At 42.9% G+C, this 23,050-nt stretch overlaps 1 protein-coding gene and 1 pseudogene across 1 annotated transcript; both read right to left on the bottom strand.

Moving 5' to 3' along the window:
- Positions 1-478: 478 nt before the first annotated feature.
- Positions 479-3,618, bottom strand: LOC136133993 (UDP-N-acetylglucosamine--peptide N-acetylglucosaminyltransferase 110 kDa subunit pseudogene; annotated as a pseudogene).
- A 3,977-nt stretch (positions 3,619-7,595) lies between these two features.
- Positions 7,596-14,442, bottom strand: LOC136133539 (uncharacterized). Its single transcript, XM_065890802.1, is given in 6 exon segments — positions 7,596-7,682; positions 8,174-8,440; positions 9,998-10,451; positions 10,453-10,888; positions 10,891-13,883; positions 13,931-14,442. Coding segments are annotated over 6 exon segments (4,749 nt in total).
- Between the last annotated feature and the right edge of the window lie 8,608 nt (positions 14,443-23,050).

The raw sequence follows: 23,050 nt of genomic DNA, 5'->3' as shown, positions 1-23,050 counted from the left end.
AACCTTATCTCAAGAGAATCATATACACTTCACATGAATAAAAATACCTGAAATCAAACATTTTTAAAAGCTCCAATACCCAAAATATAAAGAAAAATATTAATTCAGAAGACTCAATCAATCCATGATAATCACAAAACGGCTGGGCAATCTCTATCTCCCTTCCACACTAACCATCCAACCCATGGAAGACCAAGGGAGATCAGACCTTCCAGACTTACCTTCCAGACCTTCCAGACACCTGGCTGCTGCAAAATTCTACAGAGACTCCTTGTGGAACAGCAGTTGCCCATCTCTTGTGTCTCTCCCTATCGTGATCATGATCATGCAGGAAGCAAGTCTGGCTGTGCTATTTCTTATCATTGTCTGTCACCCATCTGCAACGTGGTATTGTACAGATAAGGAGAAAGTAGTTGCCTTTCCCCCAGAAGGTTGAGGCTCAGGTACAGGGTAATTCTCCTGTGCACACAGTCATTATTTAGGCCGACTCAGTGACTTCAACAGGCTTAATCATGTGATCAGGTTTGTTGCCAGCTGCGTAATGCTCCCACATCTGTAGATAGAGTCGCTCTAGGTCCATTGTGTATTGTTTGGTGTTGAACAGAGGGCTAGATGTTCTCTGCTTCCAGACTTTGCCACGAATTTTCTTCAAGTATTCTAGATCAGTTCCCAGTTTCACAGCTATGTCTTCATATTCTTGTCTGTTTTTAGCAATAAGCTCAAGACAGCCTAAACAAATGAGCTGGGAAGCTGCAACTCGGGAAGCAAGAGTCTCTCCTGGCATAGTCACTATGGGTGTCCCTGACCAAAGGACATCCATCCCTGTGGTGTGTCCATTACAGAGTGGAGTGTCCAAGCAGACATCAGCCAGCTGGCCTCTCCGAACATGTTCCTCTTTAGGAGCAACAGGTGAAAAAATGATACGGTTCTGGGGAAGGCCCATATTTTGTGCGTACTGTTGAATATTAGGTTCTCCTACTGCTGGAAAACGCAACAGCCACAGTACACTATTGGGAACACGCTTCAGAATATTTGCCCACATCTGCAAAGTAGATGGGTCAATTTTATATAACTGATTGAAGTTACAGTACACGATGGCATCTTCCGGTAACCCGTACTGAGAACGTGTGGTTACAATAATGGTACGGGGAACCTCCTCTCCAGTGGCAGCCTTAATGTTGATCTGGGTAGTTGCCAGTCCATTGCTAAGACTGAATCCATTAATTGTTATCTGAATTTGTCCTCTGTTAATCATTTCAATAACTGCCTCTGCAATAGTATTCATAGGAATGACAGGCATATTAAGAGCTGTATTACTGCTGTCTGCACTGTCTCCTCCAACAGGACATTTCATCTTGACAATCTACACATCTGGGAGACTATCAAGAAATGCTTTGAGGTCGATGCCATTCAGCACAATCCGATTGTCATAAATGTGCCCATTGGACTTAAAATCGATGACTGCTTTCTTCTTCAGGTGAGGGAACATATTGGCATGATCACCAATAAAGAAAGTATGGGGCATATAAGCCAGTTTCTCAGAATACTGCTCAGCAACTTTAGCAGGTGACGTTTCCTGATCAGTGATGAGATAATCCATGAAAAGCACGCCACTGGTCCCAGGGTAGCCCAGCCACATTGCCTGAATAGGAGTTGGCCTGAGAGCAAAGAGTTCATTTCGAGCACCCCTGGTATAACCATTCAGATTTACAAGGATGTGTATACCATGTTGATGGATGCGATCAGCTGCTTTCCCATTGCATGGAATCTGAGAAAGATCAATGAAATGATGGGCTTCTGCCATCACCTTCGCTCGGAAGTTTGTGCCGTCATCTGGGCTCAGGGCATAACAGAAGACCTCAAATTTATCAGGATTGTGCATGCCTGGAATAGACTGCATAAGATGAGAAGTAGGATGATTCCCAAAGTCAGAACTCACGTATCCTACACGCAGTCGACCATCACTGAGCTTCAAGTCTTTTGGATGTTCGTACGGTGGTTTATGAAGGACACTGATCTCGTCCAAGCAGAGGTTCCCATGGCTCTCAGCAATAGCCTTCCTGAAGCCATGAGAAAGAGGATAGAGCATACTATGATGAGGCTGCACAGAAGGCAACCTATTCTTCTCCAGCTGGTCAGCCACAATGCTGACCAACTTCTTCATTCGCTCATCATAGTCTGTCCAATCACAGACAATCTGCAGGCAATGAGCCAAATCACAATAAGCGTCAGGAGAGTCAGGTTCAAGCTTCAGAGCAGTGCGATAAGAAGCAATTGCTTCTGGAATATTCCCTGAATACTTGTGAATGGAAGCCAGATTGCGGTGGGCATCCGCAAGTGCAGGGTTAATCTGAATGGCACGAGTATAACACTGCAAGGCTCCCCGAACATCCTGCATCTCCTTTAGAGTGTTTCCCATGTTACAGTAGGCATCAGCAAAGGTAGGACTGATTCGAACAGCCTCCTTATAATGCATCAGAGCTTCCTGCAGTTTTCCTGCTGCTGCAATACACTTGCTAAATTTGAATGGGCAACAGCAAACTCTGGGAAGACTTCTAATGCTTTACGATACAAGCGAACTGCCTCTTCAATATTTCCCTGGTCTCCTTTGATATTGGCTAGGTTATTCAGAGAGTCTGCATGGGTGGGGCACAGCCGCAGAGCTGTGTTATAACAATCTTCTGCTTCAGCAACACGGCCCTTCTCTTCCAGAGCGTTGGCTAGGTTGCTGTAAGCATCAGGGAAATGTGGTTGCAATTCAATAGCTCGCCTGTAGGTGTCTATTGCCAGATCCATCAGGCCTTGCTCATAGTATACACCAGCCAGGTTGGCACACACCACTGCATGATTTGGGCTCAAGCTCAGGGCACAAAGGTAAGCTGCCACAGCTCTGTCAAAAATCCGTGCCTCTTTCAAGACATTTCCTAAATTGATATAAGCATCCAGAAAATTGGGGTCAAGGGTGACAGCCTTTTCAAAGTGATGAATTGCAAGCCAAATCTCCCCTTGTGCATTGAAAACACAGCCAAGATTACTCCAAGCTACTGCAAAGTTCGGTTGCGTCTCCACTGCTTTCAAATAACATGACTTGGCTCCTTCCAAGCGACCCAGGGCTTTGAGCAGGTTCCCCAGGTCACTGCGAGCACAGTACAAATCAGTATTGCACTGAAGAGCAGAGACGTAAGCTTGTACTGCCCCTTGCATGTCGCCTGCTGCTACCAAAGCGGCTGCCAGGTTAATATAACCATCGATGAAATCTGGTTTGAGATGCAATGCATGCCGGTAATGCTCCATTGCTTCCCGCAACTGCCCTCTTTCCTTGTACACATTCCCCAAATTCGAATAGGCTTCTGCCAGAAGAGGGTCCTGTTTAATTGCCAGAGTACTAAAGTGGGCAGATCTGTCCAGCCTTCGACACTGGAAGTGTAGAGATGAAAGTAATAAAAGTACTCCAGTATTGTCTGGCTCTTGTCTCCACAGCTGCATGCAGTGTCTCTCAGCTGCCTCAAAATCTCCTGCCTGATATTCTCGATGTGCCAACTCAGCTAACCCTTGGAAGGAAAGCATACGTTTCGTTGGTTCTGTGCTGTCGGCCACGTTGCCCACAGAAGACGCCATCTGGAGCTTCTGGAGAGAGCGAGAAAAGGGGGTAATTGAGTCCCGCTGCCGCCACTACTGGCAAGAATGTTTCTAGAGGTAGCAAATACGAGGGCAGCAGGCGTACCACTGCTTTGGCAGGCTTAAGCGGCGGCAACAGTTACAGGCACCGAACCTTAGGAACTCTGGTTGGCCATCTACCTCTCACGCTCTTGAAATCTTAATTCTTAACCCTGCCCTCTTCCACCATTTTTCTCCTGATCAGGGAATAAAAATTACCTATACACTTGCCTTAGAAGAAATCAAAAGTCAGTAGTCCAAACACTTTTTAAATTTTTGTTTTCTGTCCAGTTGGAAAGGAAATACATGATTGACTTTACTTCATCATTCATATAGTCAATGTGGAAAACATTACGGCCGTGAATTTCAATACAGTAAGATTAGAAAATTTTAAATTGGCCTTCCCAAACCACTAATAAGTAACCAATGTTGTATATAATGCTAAAATCTTAGAGACTGAGTTTGATATTTTAAAAGTTCTGAAAGGATTAGCTAATTTCTCCTCATCATATTTCTCATGCCTCAAACCTGAGTATTATTTTCTTAAAAATAAATCTATTTATCTTTATTTATTTTTATTTTGGCCGCGTGGGGTCTTCAATGCTGCGTGCAGACTTTCTCTAGTTGCGGCGAGCGGGGGCTACTCTTTGTTGCGGTGCCCGGGCTTCTCATCACAGCAGCTTCTATTGTTGTTCCACAACTCTATGGGTTCCTTTTTAGGTCCTATGAAGAACCCTAGAAATTAGTTCATGGAATTATAAGTTTTTGCAAAATTGTCAAAAGTGAGATATTTTAACTTCCATCAGGTAAGACCAGCGTCTCTTTCTTTGCCAATTTTCCTTCTATCATATTCTGCTATGTTGGATCATATTGGAATGGCCACAGGCTTTTTTGAAATCTGGCTAAGGAGATTTTCTTTTTTCTGTGGTACGCGGGCCTCTCACTGTTGTGGCCTTTCGCGACGCACAGGCTCAGCGGCCATGGCTCACGGGCCTAGCCGCTCCGTGGCATGTGGGATCTTCCCGGACCGGGACGCGAACCCGTGTCCCCTGCGTCGGCAGGTGGACTCTCAACCACTGCGCCAGCAGGGAAGCCCTAAGGAGATGTTTTAAGTCAGGCTATTATGTGATTTTCAGACACCGCCGTATGTAATTGACTATATACTATCCCATTACAGGAATAACTTCCAGTACTCATACTGACTACTCTACTGACTTAACCTAGCACAAGACACAGAAGCATAAGGACAAAAACCACCTTACAATATAGCCATGTCTTGCACTTCACAGCTCTCAAAGCATGTGCGTTTGAAGAAGAAAAAAAGAACTGAAAAGTACAAAACCAGAAACTATTCTGTGGAAAATTATTTCAATCATCAGGCATGTGAAAGATAAGTCAAAGATTCAGTTCTCATCAATGCTTAGTCAAAACGGAAATTTTCTTCTGTCAAGAATATACTCCAGGGGCTTCCCTGATGGTGCAGTGGTTAAGAAGCCACCTGTCAATGCAGGGGACAAGGGTTCGAGCCCTGGTTCGGGAAGATCCCACATGCGGAGCAAATAAACCTGTGGACCACAACTACTGAGCCTGCGTTCTAGAGCCCGCAAGCCACAACTACTGAAGCCTGCGTTCCTAGAGCCTGTGCTCCACAACAAGAGAAGCCACTGCAATGAGAAGCCTTCGCACCACAACAAAGAGTAGTCCCCGCTCGCCACAACTACAGAAAGCCTGCGTGCAACTAGAGAAAGCCTGTGTACAGAACGAATACCCAACGCAGCCAAAAATAAATAAATAAAATAATAAATTTATTGAAAAAAAACTTTCTGTATTTTCTTAATGGAACCTATCCAATTTGGAATTATATTTCTGTATGATTATTTGACAAATGCCTGAGATTACCAGTAAATTGTAAGTTTAATGAGGCAAGGTTTTGCTTTTTGTTTTTTTAACTCCAACACTCAATGCAGTGCTTGACACAGTTCTTGATTAATATACATTTTTTCAATTATCATATGATTATATGAGAGGCATAAGTGGTATAAAATTTTAACAATTTACAGATACATTACCTAGAAAATTTTAGTAATGTAACAAAAAATTAAAATAAGCAATGTGTTAAATTGGTGATCTAATCAATACCAAAATTACTTCTCCTAATAAAAATTGATAAGAAACATCATAGAAAGAAAAAAAAAAACTCTGTTGCAATAGAACAAAAATTTACATATTTAGAAATAACTCATTCAATACAGTTTAGAAATTCAATAGATAAAATAGTGAAGCATTATGGAGAGTCTTCAAAAAAGATATGACTAATGGAAGTAAATACCTTGTTCTTGTATGGGAAGAATCAACATCAGAAAGGTGTCTTTCTATTAGTCATGTGATACATTAACATGGTCCATAGTAATTATATAAATATATGTTGTTTTCAACTTGCACTATTAAAATTATGATTTTAAATAGAAGTGTCTAGCAGGGAGGATTATGGGAGAAGTCTCTGCTGTCAGAGAGTGCTGGTGCTTGCTACTTACAGGACATAGACAAATAGCTTCTCTTTTCTTAGACTAAATTCTTTATCAGAAGTATAAACTTAATTTGTAGGAACTCAGATTTTTATAAGGATTAGTAGAAACCATTAAAAGAAAGTTCATAGCAGACTGACACCTATAAAGCTATTAATTTGTTTGCTCTTGTAATTGTTATTATTACTATTACTCTCATAGTTAGCATTGCTGCAGCATTATCAAATCTGATTAACTATTTCTGTTGAGCTCTTTTATTGAGTGGTAAAATGAGTACATACTCTCTTGGAACAGTGTCTCTCATTAGACTTACCTGAGGATTCTTGTTAGGAATTTAGTTTCTTGTGAATCTCATTAGGATGTTTGGAAATGAGGACCAGGAATGCACACTTTAAAAAGAAACCGAGGGCTTCCCTGGTGGCGCAGTGGTTGAGAGCCCGCCTGCCGATGCAGGGGACACAGGTTCGTGCCCTGGTCCGGGAAGATCCTACATGCCGCGGAGCGGCTGGGCCCGTGAGCCGTGGCTGCTGAGCCTGCGCGTCCAGAGCCTGTGCTCCGCAACGGGAGAGGCCACAACAGTGAGAGGCCCGTGTACCGCAAAAAAAGGACAAAAAACAAAAAAAGAAACTGAGGTGATTTTCCACCCAAACTCAAGTTATGATTTGTAAAACTCACTGTATTACCTTTTGAATTAAAGTTACATTCTCTGTGGAATTTCTATTCTACACCCAATTTAAATCTAGGATATGTCTATTTCTAATTATTTCAAACCAATTAACTTTCCTTATTTACTAATAAAATTCACATTTACTTTATTAGTGTATTTTTTTCTTGCTTAATTTTAAAAAACACTTTTAATGTGGATGTATTAATCATACCTTTCATTTTAATTAATGATAAACTGGATTCCAGAAAACTGTATGTAATTTTATTAAAATTAATCATAATGAAGTTAAAATAATCACATTTAAGAATGTGCATTTCCTTCTAATAGGGATTAGAGTTCAACTGCTGTTTATATGTCCATGTATAACTCATAGAACCGTACTCTGTATTAAACTCTGATTGTTATTAACTCTTTTTCCTGCTCCCTCACTTGTTAGACCCAAACGGTCTCCGAGGGATTCCAACTCGCCCAAGAACCGCCAAGAGTCGAGAGCCGTTGCAACACACAAGAGGTTTATTAGGAGCCGATGCACCGGGGTTCCCTGAACCTCACGCAGGAGGCCGATGGGGAACCCCTAAAAGCGGAATCACATACTTTTTATAGGTTTATGCACTCATTGGGCGGGTATATTTCATAATGATTGGGTAAATGGGGTGACGTTTAAGCTTATTGGCTTATGCATTCTTGCCTCAGCTGTACTTGTTTGTTCATCAGTTTGCAGTTAGGGCATGTCCAGTATTTCAAGCCTATTTCTCGGAACTATTATTTCTTGAGCCCCCTTTTTCTCGGAACTGTTTTTGCCCAAAGGGATATTTCAGTATCTTACTCACCAGCTGGAAAGTCCAGAAAGGTTTGGGTATTGATAGGAAAATAGGGGTGTGGATATAGTTGGGGCCCTTCATTCCCCCCTTTTATTTTTTGTAACTAATTTCAATCATGGAATTTCAGTTTCTTTCTGCGAGTTTTGGTATTGTTGTCTTAGCATTAACACTTGTATCGAACTGACATGCTGTCTAATAAAGACTATCAAGCGATTCAAAATGCATGGTCCAAAAGTTAAGAGCAACAACAGAATAATAAGGGGTCCTAACAAGCTGGAAACCAAAGTAGTAAGCCAGGGAGATTTATCAAACCATAATTGGAACCATCCTTTTTGATTTTCTCTTTCCTGTTGTCTTTTGTCCAGGCGTTCCCTGAGTTTGTTCATAGTTTTGGTGATAGCCCCAGAATGATCAATATAAAAACAGCATTCTTCTTTTAGTGCAGCACATAGTCCGCCCTCCTTAAGGAACAGCAGATCTAATCCCCTCCTGTTTTGCATTACCACCTCTGAAAGCGAGGTGAGGGATTCTTTTAACTGAGTTATGGAACTTTCTAACGCCCGGAGGTCGACATCTACAGCTTGTCTCAAGGCATCATAGTAGTGAGGTTGTTGAAAGAGGGCTGTTGCACCTGTTCCTACCCCGGCTGCCATTCCTAGTCCTAGGAGTACAGCCAGGGTGAGGGTTATGGGCTCTCTCTTAAACCTTCTTTTGCCTTCGTATTCATCTAGAAAGGATGAATCTGAATGATAAATGAGTCTGGGGACCAGCTGAACTAACACACAAAAATCGGTTGAAGCTTTGAGGACCTCTAAAGAAATGCAGGGGGTTAATCCCGTGTTACATGCCCACCATCCATCCGGAGGAGGGAGGAGATACCCTGAGCCCTGTGGGAAGCTTAAATTGGTACAAAGATGTCGATGGGACGAGGGGAGCGTTCCTACACATGTACCGTTTCCTAATACTGAGGCCAGGGTCAATTTACTATTTCCCTCTTGTTTCCATCGACATTGATCTGGAGTGTTGACATTACTATAATTAGAATTATATCCTATAGCATCATAATAAGGGGGAAGAGCAGCGTAGCAGAGCCAACATGATTTAGTAGCCTCCGGATTTGTGGCATTTAGAACCTCAAAAGCCGCCTGGACCAATGAGAGCATTTGGTCCCGGGGGGTTTTGGGTTTGATTATTATTCCTTTTGGCCCAGAAGTCTGGTTTCTTATCCCTGGTAGCACTGTGGGAGGGGCCAAAGGTAGCAGAGAGTGCCCTATCTCAGAATTGGGGCCTATAGGAACTGGAGTAGGGGTTTCGATTTTTAATTTGATGGTCATCAGTAATCCATCATCATACTGTTCTTTGTAAAACCTGATACCCCATGAATGGCCATTTATCCAGTTTTTATCTTTTTTTCCTGGTTCACTAAAAGAAATTCTAAGGGAATGGCACCATTTTGAACATTCGGGCACATTGGCCCATTGGGGATTTCCCTGGCTTCTGGTTTTCTGATGAGTGTAGTTGGCCATTACCTTGATAAAGTCCCAGCCAGAAGTGGGTTTCCAGTAGGTGTCTCCTGTGGTTTCACATCCCCAGCTTTTGCAATAGAAATGTTCCTTTCCCCCGCATTGATAATTTAGAGATCGGTGACGATGGAACCCAGGGCATACATAAAAGGAAAGGGCCCTGAGCATGCTTCTCCGATCTTTGGTGGAACAACCCCCCCAAGGGTCTAATCCTTGGCGCCCGGGCGGGGAAGGTTGGGCCGGGACAGCGTGTTGATTATAGTATCCTTCTAGATCCCAGTTAGAGGGGGCTCCCAGGGCCAATTTACAAACATCGGGAAAAAGGTCTGGCCACCAGGTCCAAGGGGCAGCGGTATGGCTAACAGACCATATTACATCTCCAATTTGGGAAATTACCTGCCAGGTTAAACGCTGGGGCAGGTGAGGACTAAAATTACTCACAGTCAGTAGGGGTAACAAAGTTAAAGTTATAAGTCTGATGATCGCAGGAGCTTGAGCTTGAACGGGTTGCTGGTCTTTTGGGTTCGCCATTCCGATGATGCAGATGCTGGCGCGGCCTTCACGTGTGAAGCGTGGATCCACGCAGTGATGCCGTCTACCTTTATAGCCGTGGGGGTGGTGAGCAGGACGATGTATGGTCCTTTCCACCGAGGCTCTAGAGTCTGGGTTCGGTGCCGACGGACGTACACGGAATCTCCGACTTGGAAGGGATGAGCCTCTGCTGGTGTTCCTGGTCGGTAAGCCTCTGCCAGCTGGGACCACACCTCCTTTTGGACCAACTGGAGTCCCAACAGCCTGGGCGACGAAGGCGGGACCATTATCTGATCCTATTACCTTTGGTGCCCCGAACCGGGGGAAATTTTCTTCTAAGATCTTTTTGGCCACCACACTAGCTGTCTCCTTCTTCGTCGGGAAAGCTTCTACCCATCCTGAGAAGGTATCTATAAAAACTAGAAGATACCTGTTACCGTACCTTCCAGGGCGTATTTCAGTGAAGTCGACCTCCCAATAGGCTCCTGGGCGGTCTCCTCTGAGCCTTTTTCCGACCTCAAGTTTTCCTTTATGGGAGTTTACCTGTTGGCATGGAATGCACTCTCGTGCAATCTGCTCAGCTATTTTGGTTAATCCAGAGGTATCATAACCTGTCTTATGTAATAGGGATACCATCTTCTTGGTTCCCAAGTGTGTCCATCTGTGAATCTGTTGTAGCATGGATTTTGCTTGTTGAGGAGATAATGTTCCTTTTGGTTATGGCTGGGGTAATTGCTCCCCTATCATTTGGTTTCCCAGGACTCTTGTCTGACAGTTCTAGTATGATTTCCCGTAGAGCCACTTCTCGTGCCACCCTATCTGCCATGTTGTTGCCTCTTGTCACCGGGGTATTGTCCTTCTGGTGCCCGGGGCAATGAATGATGCTGACTTTAGTGGGGAGCATGAGGGCAGCTAGCAGGGCCACTATTTCTTCCTTGTTTTTAATTTCTTTGCCCGCCGAGGTGAGCAACCCTCTTTGTTGGTAGATGGCCCCATGAATGTGGGCAGTAGCAAATGCGTACCTACTGTCTGTATAGATGTTTACCTTTTTGTTTTCTGCTAGTTCCAATGCCTTGGTCATGGTGATTAGTTCAGCCCGCTGGGCCGATGTCCCTTGCGGTAATGCGGCTGCCCAGATGACTTTTTTCCCGTCTACTACGGCTGCTTACCTTCTTCTAGGAAACTGCTTCCATCAGTAAACCAGGTAACGTCGGCATTGGGGAGGGACTGATCCATCAAGTCTGGTCTACTACCGTGTGCTGCAGCCAGTACTTCTTGACAATCATGGATGACGGTAGTGCTTTCCAAGTCGGGGTCGGGTAGCAAGGTGGCCGGGTTGAGTCCTGTGGCTGAGGTAAACTTAATACGATCTGAGTTTAACAGCAGGGCTTGGTAATGAGTCATCCTGGCATTTGTTAGCCATCTGTCGGGTGGCTGGCGAATCACACTTTCTAATGCATGGGGGGCTGTTATCATTAAGTTCTGCCCCAAAGTCAGTTTGTCAGCATCTTTGACCAAAGCGGCCACCGCGGCGATTATTTTTAAACAGGCGGGCCATCCTGCTGCCACAGGATCCAATTTCTTTGATAGGTACACAACCGGGCGATTCCAGGGGCCCAGTTTCTGAGTTAGTACTCCCTTTGCGATGCCTTTATTCTCGGCCACGTACAGATGAAAAGGCTTAGTAACATCTGGTAGCCCCAGAGCCGGGGCTGATAGTAGGGCTCATTTAATTCGGTCAAAAGCCCGTTGTTCTTTATCACCCCAAGCAAAAGGGATGCCATTTTTGGTCAGGGGATATAAAGGGGCTGCTAATTCAGCAAACCCCGGAATCCATAGCCTACAAAATCCGGCCGTCCCCCAAAATTCCCTAACTTGTTTGGGACTCTTGGGGGCCGGTATCCAGGCAACGGTGTCTTTCCTGCTTTCCGAAAGCCATCTCTGTCCTCCTTTTAACAAGTACCCCAGGTAACTAACCTGTCGTTGACATATTTGTGCTTTCTTTGCTGAAGCTCGATATCCCAATGTTCCCAGTTCTGTTAACAGCCTCTCAGTTCCCTTGATGCAGTCCTCTTGGGTTTCAGCAGCTAAAAGAATATCATCAACATATTGAAGTAGAGTTACCTGGGGATTGGATTCTCTATAAGATGCCAAATCCTGGTGGAGAGCCTCGTCAAAAATGGTGGGGGAGTTCTTGAATCCTTGTGGCAGGCGAGTCCAAGTCAGCTGGCCTGACATCCCCGAGGCTGGATCCTTCCACTCGAAAGCAAAGTAGGGCTGACTGAGAGAGGAGAGTCTCAGGCAAAAAAAAGCATCTTTAAGATCCAAAACAGTGTACCAAGTGTGCTGAGGTGGAACAGTACTTAAAAGATTATAGGGGTTGGGTACTGTGGGGTGGAGGTCCATTACCCGCTTATTTACCTCCCTTAGATCTTGTACCGGTCAGTAATTATTAGTTCCTGGCTTTTTAACTGGCAAAAGAGGGGTATTCCATGCAGATTGGCACCTTGCCAGGATCCCTAATTCCAGCAACTTTTGTATTTGAGGACGGATGCCATCTCGGGCTTCTTTACTCATGGGGTACTGGCGGACCGTCACCGGGGTGGCGGTTGCTTTGAGTTCTACCACCACGGGGGGCCGATATTTTGCCATTCCCATACCGGCAGTTTCTGCCCAAGCCTGTGGAAACCTGGTCATCCAATCCTGCATGTCAACTTGTGGAGGCGAGGGTGCTTCATATATCCTATGTTCATCTTCCAGCTTCATGGTCAAAATTTGAAGTATTCTCCCTTGGTTGTCAGTTATGGTGGGCCCTTCTGGCTGAAAGTGGATTTGGGCTCCCACCTTAGAGAGTAAGTCTCTGCCTAGTAGAGGGTATGGGCACTCAGGTATGACCAAGAATGAGTGGGTTACTTGTCCCACCCCAAGGTCTACTGTCCTTCGTGTGGTCCATGAGTACTGCTTATTTCCTGTAGCCCCCTGGACCCATGACCTTTTAGTTGAAAGGGGGCCTTTTGAGTGGAGGAGGACTGAGTGCTGAGCTCCGGTGTCCACCAAGAACTGGACAGGTTCCCCCTCCACTTTAAGAGTTACCCTGGGCTCGGGGAGAGGGTTCGAGCCCTGACTTCCCTAATCTTCCTCTTCCAGGGTAAAAATTTTTTCTCTGATTGGCTTTCCCCCGTTTTTCTTTTTAGGGCATTCTCTTGCCCAATGACATTTTTCTTTACAATAAGCACATTGATCCTTGCCTAATGGTCGCCGTCTGTTCATTGCCCATCCTTCCTGTCTATTTCTGTCTCTAATATTTTCTCCTCTGACTACAGTGGCCAATATCTTACTCAAATTTTTCTCTTGCCGCCTGTCCTGCCTTAATTCACGGGCCTCCTGTTCCTTCTGCTTTCTTTCTTCCTTTTCTTCTTCCGTTTCCCTCTTATTATATACTTTATCTGCCTCTTTTGCTAAATCTTGGAGGGAAAAACCTTGCAGGCCATCCAGCCTTTGTAATTTTTTTCTAATATCTGGGGCCGCCTGGTCAATAAAGGCCATTGCTATGGTGGCCTTATGTTCCTCAGAAGTTGGATCATAAGGAGTGAATCGTCTAAAAGCCTCCATTAAGCGTTCTAGGAACACGGTTGGCGATTCCTGGGGCCCCTGAATTACTTCTCTTACCTTAGCCAAATTCGTGGGGCATCTGGCCGCTCCATGGAGACCCGCCACCAGAGCCTGGCGATACATTTTTAGGCGCTCCTTACCTTCTGGGGTATTAAAGTCCCAATTCGGCCTGACGAGTGGAAAACCAGCATCAATCTCGTTGGGCAACTGGGTAGGTTGCCCATTGGCGCCTAACACATTCTTTCTAGCCTCCAGGAGAACCCGTTGCCTCTCTTCAGTTGTGAGGAGAGTCTGGAGGAGCTGTTGACAATCATCCCAGGTGGGTTGGTGGGAGAAGACAAGAGACTCTATTAGAGCAGTAAGAGCCTGTGGATTTTCAGAGAAAGTAGGGTTATGCATCTTCCAGTTATAAAGATCTGCAGAGGAAAAGGGCCAGTATTGAAGGGGCCTATTCCCGTGGTCATCGGGGGGGCCATATTCTCTAAGGGGTAAAGCGGTAGAGTCCGGGGAAACAGCCCTCCGGCTTCTGGTGCCCGCCGAGGGACCCCCCCCCCCATTTCTGCTATAACATGTGGCCCTACTGGTGCGGAGGGTTGTGGAGCTGGGGGATTGGGAGGCGGTACGGGGTTTAGGGCTGGAGGGTAAGGTGGTGGGGGATCGAAAAGAAGCAGATCGGACTGCAAGTCTGGATATATCGCCTTTGGTGGGTCCGGGGCTGCAAATGGCTTTTCGGCGTCTGGGGCTTTTTTTAGGGCCAGTATTTCCGACCGTGCTGGAGCGCATGCAGACGTGCCTGTTGAGGAAACAAAGGGCCGGACCCACGGAGGCGGGGAGAGAACCAGATCTTCCCAGACCAGGATATATGGTATCTGGTCTGGGTGTCCGTGGGGTCCTGCGTTAAAGACCCTAGACTTGACTAGCCTGACCTTATCTAACAAAAAAGATCCCTCGGGTGGCCACCCTGTCTGAAATGTAGGCCACTCAGAGGTACACAGCGTTTGCCATTTTCCTCTCCTTACTTCTACTGAAAGGTTGTGGGCCCTAGCCCTAACTTCGGTCCAGTGGCTTAGGGTGAGAGAAAGAGGAGTCGTCATAGTTTGTCACATTGTCGTCCGTCGAAAGAAAGATAATAGTACAGAAAAACAATAAACTTTCAGAAGACACACATTGATACTGCCGCCGCAAGCTTAAAACTGAAACCAACTCAAATTCAGATGGCAGCTTGTATAACCTGCCAGAACCAGATGAAGGGGAGACAAGATTTGTTTCTCCTTCCAGATGGACCACCAGGGCGTCCCCCGGGGTCCGTGGACACCAGCTATCGGCACGTCTGCCTAGCCAGGAGTCCAATACAGATTTCACAGCAAACCGATTCACACGGCTTCTTCCTAACGGCGGCTAGCAAAGAACGGGCGACAAACAAACAGACAATTAGGCTCAAGCCTACCTGATACCTCCGACTCCCGATGTTCTTGTGACCCGGGGGCGAGTTGGGGATCCCGGACGAGCCCCCAGATGTTAGACCCAAACGGTCTCCGAGGGATTCCAACTCGCCCAAGAACCGCCAAGAGTCGAGAGCCGTTGCAACACGCAAGAGGTTTATTAGGAGCCGATGCACCGGGGTTCCCTGAACCTCACGCAGGAGGCCGATGGAGAACCCCTAAAAGCGGAATCACATACTTTTTATAGGTTTATGCACTCATTGGGCGGGTATATTTCATAATGATTGGGTAAATAGGGTGACGTTTAAGCTTATTGGCTTATGCATTCTTGCCTCAGCTGTACTTGTTTGTTCATCAGTTTGCGGTTAGGGCATGTCCTGTATTTCAAGCCTATTTCTCGGAACTATTATTTCTTGAGCCCCCTTTTTCTCGGAACTGTTTTTGCCCAAAGGGATATTTCAGTATCTTACTCACCAGCTGGAAAGTCCAGAAAGGTTTGGGTATTGATAGGGAAATAGGGGTGTGGATATAGTTGCGGCCCTTCACACTGTGATATTACCTAAAAAAAAAAAAGAGACTTGGGGTTTCAAAATGGCTGACTAAGGGCATGTTTTAATCTCTTCTTCCTTCAAAAAGCCCATTGAGATTATAGAAATCACAAAATATAGTAAATAAACAGTTAAAGACTTGGAGGTCCTGAAAAACCAAGAGAAGTCCCTAGTAAGAATCAATTATTCAGTTATTTCTGAAGGATACAGAGCCAATAAGATCAGATTGCCTTGAGAGGATAAACCTAATCTGAAACTTCCACAACCCAATATAAGCAAAATTAAGACACTTCAAAATAATGTGATTTCAAACGTCCTTAAATGCATCAGGTCAAGAAATATATGGGAAACTAGAGAAGACTGTCTTGTAGCCAAGTATGAAAGCTGTTAATTCTGCGCCAGTTACCTCTTAACATTTGCTGTATCTAGAGGATTTGTCCCAGAATACCTCTCCAAAGAGATCAAGTATGGCAGGTTCCCAGAGTGTTGAAGCTGGAAGGAGAAGCTGAGAGGTGTGCTGAGGAAAACTTCTGGTCATCACCATAGAAAAGGCTATTTCTTCCTGTTCAACAGAAAAACCAGACCAGACTCAAGTTCATAATTACAACCACAGCTAGAAATCACATAAAGTAAAAGTGCATCTGCTGTTTGGAAAAGAAAAATATTTAGTGTTGTGCTGAGTGAATAAAAAGAAGCCACTTCAACAACTACTATTGATCAATGCTAACTACTGTTATAAATTTACACAGGAAAATCCGTGATGACCAAATATCTGAGGGGAACATAGAAGAGGAACACCGGCTGGAGCTAATGAAAGAACTATCTATTAAGGAAAGAAATTAATGGAAAAATAAACACAAATAACTTAATAAATATGCTTAGTAATGTTTGAGAAGATAGCATTCCTGCAAAATATGAATATGAAACTTTTCTTTAAGGGAGCGTAGGAATTTAAAATAAGTGCATATGCAACCTCTTCTGCCCTTAGATATCAATGATTTCGGTTCTCAGGCCTTCAGACTCAGACTGGGACCTACGCCATTGGCTCCCCTCCACTTAGCCTTTGGGTTTGAAGAGGAACTACGTCACCAGTGTTCTGGGCCTCCAGCAAGCCAACTGCAGATCGCGGAACTTCTCAGCCTCCATAATCACGTCACCTTCATAAAAAAATTCTCTCTGCATATCTTTATATCTGCTGCAGGCTCTGTTTTTCTGGAGAAAACTGACTAAAACATAAATACTTTTTGGCAACACTACTTTGGAATGTAATGCGATTTAAGTACTAAATATTTGTATTGCAAAATAATACAAGTTCAATGCAATCACAGACATGAAACATTTTCTAGCTCCTTCAAGCAATGAGTTTTTTATAGACATTACATCTTTCCTCATGAATTTAAAAAGATACTGAAACCCAGCAGGACCCTATGCGGCTCCTGGGCACAAAAGCCTTTCTGTATCCCCCTCTCTGAGTTCCAAAGGCCAGGTTCAAACAGTTGCTAATCAAGAGAGGGGGTGGGGGACGCAGAGACAAGGGAGGAGCCGTCTAGAAACAATAGTACAGCCTTGAGGGCAGGGTCCTGGTCCCCCCCCAACCCCCCACCCCCGCAAAGGATATTCATAACAATATCTTTGAGCTCTTCTGCAGAACTAAAACCCTCACCAAATGGAAGATGTTAACTACTTGACCAAGCACTCTTCATTCCAGAGAAGGTAACAGTTTGCCCATCACCACCTGACGCCAGATGATATTTGGATTGAAGGAATGCGCAGCCCGATCCTTATCAGCAACCCTGCCTCCTTGACTATAAGACTCTTCACAACCCCCCCTCCCTTTTTGGACACACAGTTTTGAGGACATTATACCGCTGTGTCCCCCTTTGCCTGGCAAAGTAATAAAGCTATTCTTTTCTACTTCACCCAAAACTCTGTCTCTGAGATTCAATTCGGTGTCAGGGTACAGAGGCTGGATTCGGCTTCAATACCACGCACCCATACGAAAACATACATACACACAAACACATATGTAGATGTGTTTGCTGTTTACTTCTATAAAGAATAGAAGCAAACTATGCACAGTACTCTGAAACCCGCATTTCCCACTTAAACATCAATCAAGATATCATGTGAGGACAGACATACAAGTCACATATAAAAACGGTAATATTTCTGTATTTATATGTACTATCATTTATTCAGCATTTTTACCATTTAAGAACGTTCATGTTGTTTGCTGTTTTTGTCTGTATATATAAAAACTTATAAACAAGAAGAGATATTTTAGATGGTAGGACCAACCCTTGGGTTTAGAGGTAGGGAGGGGAGAAGGATCAAGAAATTCCATGCAAAATGTATTGCTATGTTATAGGAGAAGTTATGCATAGTGATATTTTTGTTATTTGTTTGTTTTACTAGGGATATATACATAGATGTTTATGTTGCAGTTAAAGTTGTTTTACATTTAGATACGGTCATTTCAGTTACCTGTGATGTCGAAAGCTCAGCTTCTCTGTACACCAGTGCCGAATCGAACCTCGGAGACAGAGCTTTGGATGAGATAGAAGAGGATAGCTTTATAACTTTGCCAGGCAAAGGGGGACACAGGGGGCTTCTGCCTCAAGAAACTGTGTGTCCCCACCCAGGAGGATTTGATAAGGAGTTTTATAACAATGCTTCCCAAAGGTGGGGTTGCTGACAAGATTAGGGTGTGTGCAGGGTCTCAGTGGCGGGTCTCCTAATCTAGATGAGCTTCTCTGCTCCCTTTAATCTTGCCTCAAGTGGTTTTTTGGCTCCTCCTCCCTTGATTAGCAACTGTTTGAATCTGCCCTTTGGAACTCAGGGAAGGTCAAGGAGGCTGGAGTCTCGCCGACGAGAAATAGGGGACAAAAAAGAGACCTCTGTGCCCGGGAGCCTCAAAAGGGCCCTGCTCGGTTTCACATGTGCCATTTATAAAGAGAGGATAGACATTTTTAAGTATTAGAGAAAAATAAGAACCACAAATATAAAATACAAACTATTTCTAGAAAAGTTTTTAATTGGAATACAAGAAAATGCAGAAACAAGGGAAAAAGCAAAAGAATTTCAATGAAAACCAGATATAAGATGAAGTATATCATGGATCATAATAATTGTGAATTGATATAAAGCTTGCATTAAAAGACAAATTTTCCTAGACTGACTACTTAAAATTCTATCACTATATTATTTATAATAGACAAATCAAAACCAAAATTTAAGACATTTAAAAGTATCTCCATCTATAGACCTGGAAATTTTAAGCAAGATTTTCAATGTAAATCTCAGTCAAAATAGAATTTACAGTAAAAATGCTTTAAAAATCAAGGGGTTTGCTTTGTATCAGTAAAAAGTATGATAAACAAGAACAGAGAAACATCACAAGTGTGTAAAACTTGCACAATATAACACACTTGTGAATGAGGGAAATACTCTAAATAGTGGAATAAGAAATAGAAAATAGAAAATTCTAGCAGTTAAGACATACTTAAGAATTTACAATTTGTTAGAGTCAGATGTGACGCTGTCTTTCGTAGAAAATGACATCTAAGAGGTAACTAATGTTCCAAATAATGCAATAGTGTTACCGAGTCCAAGCTCGCTCTGCTCGCTGCACGACAGGCCAATAAATCGGGACAGGAAGTGGTGAGGCAAGGAAGAGCGATTTCATTCAGAAAGCCGGCAGACCGAGAAGATGTCGGACTAGGGTTCCCAAGAAACCATCTTATCGGGGTCTGGACGCCAGTTTCTTTTACAGAACAGAGAGGGAGAGAAGGTGAAGAAGTAAAGTAAAAAAGGCCATTTATCTTGCAAAATAGGAGGAGATGTGTTAATTTCTTCTTTATCTGCAGCCATTCACAAGTCGGCAGGGTCAGATCGGCTCCCTGTGAGCTGAACAAAGGCAGCTTAGTTTAACATTCAGGCAGAGGGGCAGTGTTCCTTGAGGCAGGCCATTATGTATGATATAATAATAAAAGCAACGAAAAGCAAAGGTTAAATTCAAAGAAACAGATCTAACCTGGAGTCCAATTTAGCTCTTCACTGTTACAATAGTACTGTTACATACAGATAAAACAAGTTCTTAAAACAACACAAAAGTAAACAAAATTGGTAGACACAGCAGGAAGCTGGTAAGAAGAATTTAGTTAGAAGGACAGACATTTGAGGAAGGTTAATTGCAGGCTGGGAATGCCATGTGAAACAACCCTGCACTGAAGAAACTGGGGGAGTCTGCATGCCCTGGAGGACTCTTTCTTCATTAAATCCATTGGTCTCTCACAGTAAAGGTCTGAAAGATCAACTAGAAATGCTTATTAGTGATGCAGACTGGAGAGGGGAACACAGCCATGTGGGTGGGACAAGTATATGCATCCTGAGGCTTCCCCTTTATTTCCACCACAAGACAAAAGTCTTTAGCTAAAAAAACAGTGACAATGTTGGCCTTAGGGCATTTTAAGGCCAGTTTTAAAGACCTTATATGACAGGTGAAACAACATATCACCTATAGGTAGAAACTGGTTAACTAAAGGTCTATTAATTAAAGATATAACAATGTATATTTTAAATTCACAGGAAATCATTACAAATTGTATGACATGTGTAAGTAATGTCAATAGAAAACAGTTTTGTTCAAATATAGCAAAGCAAGCAAAAAACTAAGAGGTAAAAACAAAGAAGGAATTATATCATAGTAAAACTTGGTTTTACTTGATATTAAAAAGTATCTATCCATACCCCTCTATATATTAACCTATAATATATGTGTCTACGATATGAATAACATTCAATCTATTCAAACATCTATAATGTTTTACAGACATAGAATATGGGCACTAAGAAAAATCTCACTAAATTTGCTTAAATGGCAACCGTATGGACTATGGGCTGATGAATATATAATATGATAAAAATAGTTCTCAGAAAGACATTGATGTTTCAAGAATTAACTAAAAACCAAGAAATAAATTAGCTAAGCCCTCAATCAAGAAGATAACGTAAGAATAATTTTTCCAAGTCATAAAAAGTTTCTGTAACAATTCAGCAGATAACTTGGCTTAAAACAAGCAAAATGTGTTCCATTTATTCTCTCACAGTTCTGTCAGTATTACTTAATCTGAGTCATAGTGGCGGCAGGGCCATGGCCCCCCCAGAGGCTCTTAGGAGAATTTTCTCCTTGACTTTCCCAGTTTCTGGTGGCTGCAGGCATCCCGTCAAATGTGGCCCCATCATTCCAGTGTCTTTAAGTATCTCTCTGCTCCATCTTCACATTGTCTTCTCGCCCATCTGTGTAAAATCTGAGTCCCTTTTATAGGGATACATGTGATGGCATTTAGGATAATCCAACATAATTTTCTGTCTTAAGATCTCAATTTAATCACATCTGCAAATACCCCTGTTTTTTTGCAATATAAGGTAACATTCACAGGTTCCAGGGATTAGGTTGTGAACATTTTGGGGGGAGACATTTTTCAGCTTACTACAATGCAATTACAATATTAATAGATACACAGACATATAATACTTTAATTTTAACTGGTATTGAAAATATTTAATATTTACTTTCAAAATATATATATATTTTTTTGCGGTACGCGGGCCTCTCACTGTTGTGGCCTCTCTCGTTGCAGAGCACAGGCTCCGGACGCGCAGGCTCAGCGGCCATGGCTCACGGGCCGAGCCGCTCCGCGGCATGTGGGATCTTCCCGGACCGGGGCACGAACCCATGTCCCCTGCATCGGCAGGTGGACTCTCAACCACTGTGCCACCAGGGAAGCCCCTCAAAATATTTTTAATGACCATAGGAAAGGATTAGAAAAATGTTTCCTTCAACTGAGAATGTGTATTTATAGAAACCATCACCATCATTCTTCACTCAGGCACTGTGATAAGACAGATAATGCAAATGAATGAACTCTAAATCTCTGAACAAGTAATAAATGTTGCTAAAAATCTACTGATTCTACTAGAGAGTCAAGGATGTCAAAATATCATCAGGATAGTATCGGTCATATTTTAAAGTCTACACGTTACCCTGAATCAGGCCTGAGGAACTAGAATTCACTGGTTATGGAGCAGAATTCCATGAGTAGTGGTCATAAATAAGTAAACAAATAAGTTTTTCAAATATCAAACTAAGCGTTCATACTGTTCATTAATCTCACTGAACTAGCACCTGATCCTCAGAGAAATGGTCTCAGTCTCATTAAGTTGAGGCAGCTGCCATTCCAAAGAAAATAAACAGAGAGGAAGAATATATTCTATCTACAGGAGTATTTTAAAAGAATGCCCATCAGAAGCTCTGTGGTTTGAACAAGTACAAAAATACATCTATTACATTTAACTGGAATAGGGCAGAGTGAATCAGTTTCACAGTTCTGAAATGTTAAATAAAATGTTAAATAAAAAAATGTTCATTTTATTTCTTCCTGGCTTCTCTACATTAAAAAAATGATTCCATTCTTGACAGACGGCAGCAGTAGAAGGCCTTGTTACAATGCACGGTCATTCTGGTGAATGACTTTGATTACCCCAGGTCCTGGTGCTGTGAAAATCCGGTAAAACATATAAGAATAGTTTCTTTTTAGTAAAAAAAGGAAAACGCCAGGAAATTCTCTCTTGAAAGAAGAAATATCCCTTCCTATGGAAGTGAGAGAAAAAGCTGAAGCATCCTTATTTTACACAAGGTAAATGCTTTAATGAGAAATGGAAAATTTTGTTTTTGAAATTTCAAAGATATACTTTCTCTCTCTTGTTTTTTTTTTCTTCACTTAAATCAACCTGAAATTTTATACGAGTATATAATTTATCTTTAATTCTTTGAATTGAGTCTGTTTTAGAAACAACAACAAAAGTTCTTTACAAAAGACTTTTTAATATAATTAAGATTTATAAGACTGAGCTCCATGAGTTTAGGACTGATGTCTTCTGGAAACTTATAGAAATTCCATAGCTTGGAGAAGGACCTGCCCCTAAATCAGTGCTCCATAAATATTGTTGAATGAATTAATGATAATTTATATTTAGTTTGGACTAAATGACCCTTAAGTAAATGAAAATTAATAAAATAGGTTGTTTTATTGCTAGCTCAAGTCTGTTTCACAGTGAGCCCAGTGAATATTAGATAATATATATTCTGCAACTATTGTGATGCATTTCTAAGTGGTATCCTATTTCTCAATAAAGGATGTCCTTGTGGTTAAGTGGCTTTCATTGCTTTAAACAACAAAATCCAGTATGTAAAGATGATCGGTGTTGAATTAGTTCATGGTACACCATTATTAGAAACATTTGGGCTTTCGTGGTGGCGCAGTGGTTAAGAATCTTCCTGCCGATGCAGGGGACACGGGTTCATGCCCTGGTCCGGGAAGATCCCACATGCCGTGGAGCAACTAAGCCCATGGCCACAACTACTGAGCCTGCGCTGTAGGGACCACGAGCCACAACTACTGAAGCTCACGTGCCTAGAGCCCGTGCTCCGCAACAAGAGAAGCCACCACAATGAGAAGCCAGCGCACCACAAGGAAGTGTAGTCCCTGCTCCTGAAAACTGGAGAAAGCCCACACACAGTAACGAAGACCCAATGCAGCCAAAAATAAATAAATTAAATAAATAAAATTTAAAAAAAAAAGAAAGGAACATTCAAAAATATGCTGAAGTTCATAGGCTAAAAACCTAACTTGGAAAATAAAAAGTTAGATTGTTTCAGGAAA

Source organism: Phocoena phocoena, chromosome 14, assembly GCF_963924675.1.
Source record: "Phocoena phocoena chromosome 14, mPhoPho1.1, whole genome shotgun sequence".
Lineage (NCBI taxonomy): Eukaryota > Metazoa > Chordata > Mammalia > Artiodactyla > Phocoenidae > Phocoena > Phocoena phocoena.
This window is presented reverse-complemented; position numbering and strand designations above follow the sequence as displayed.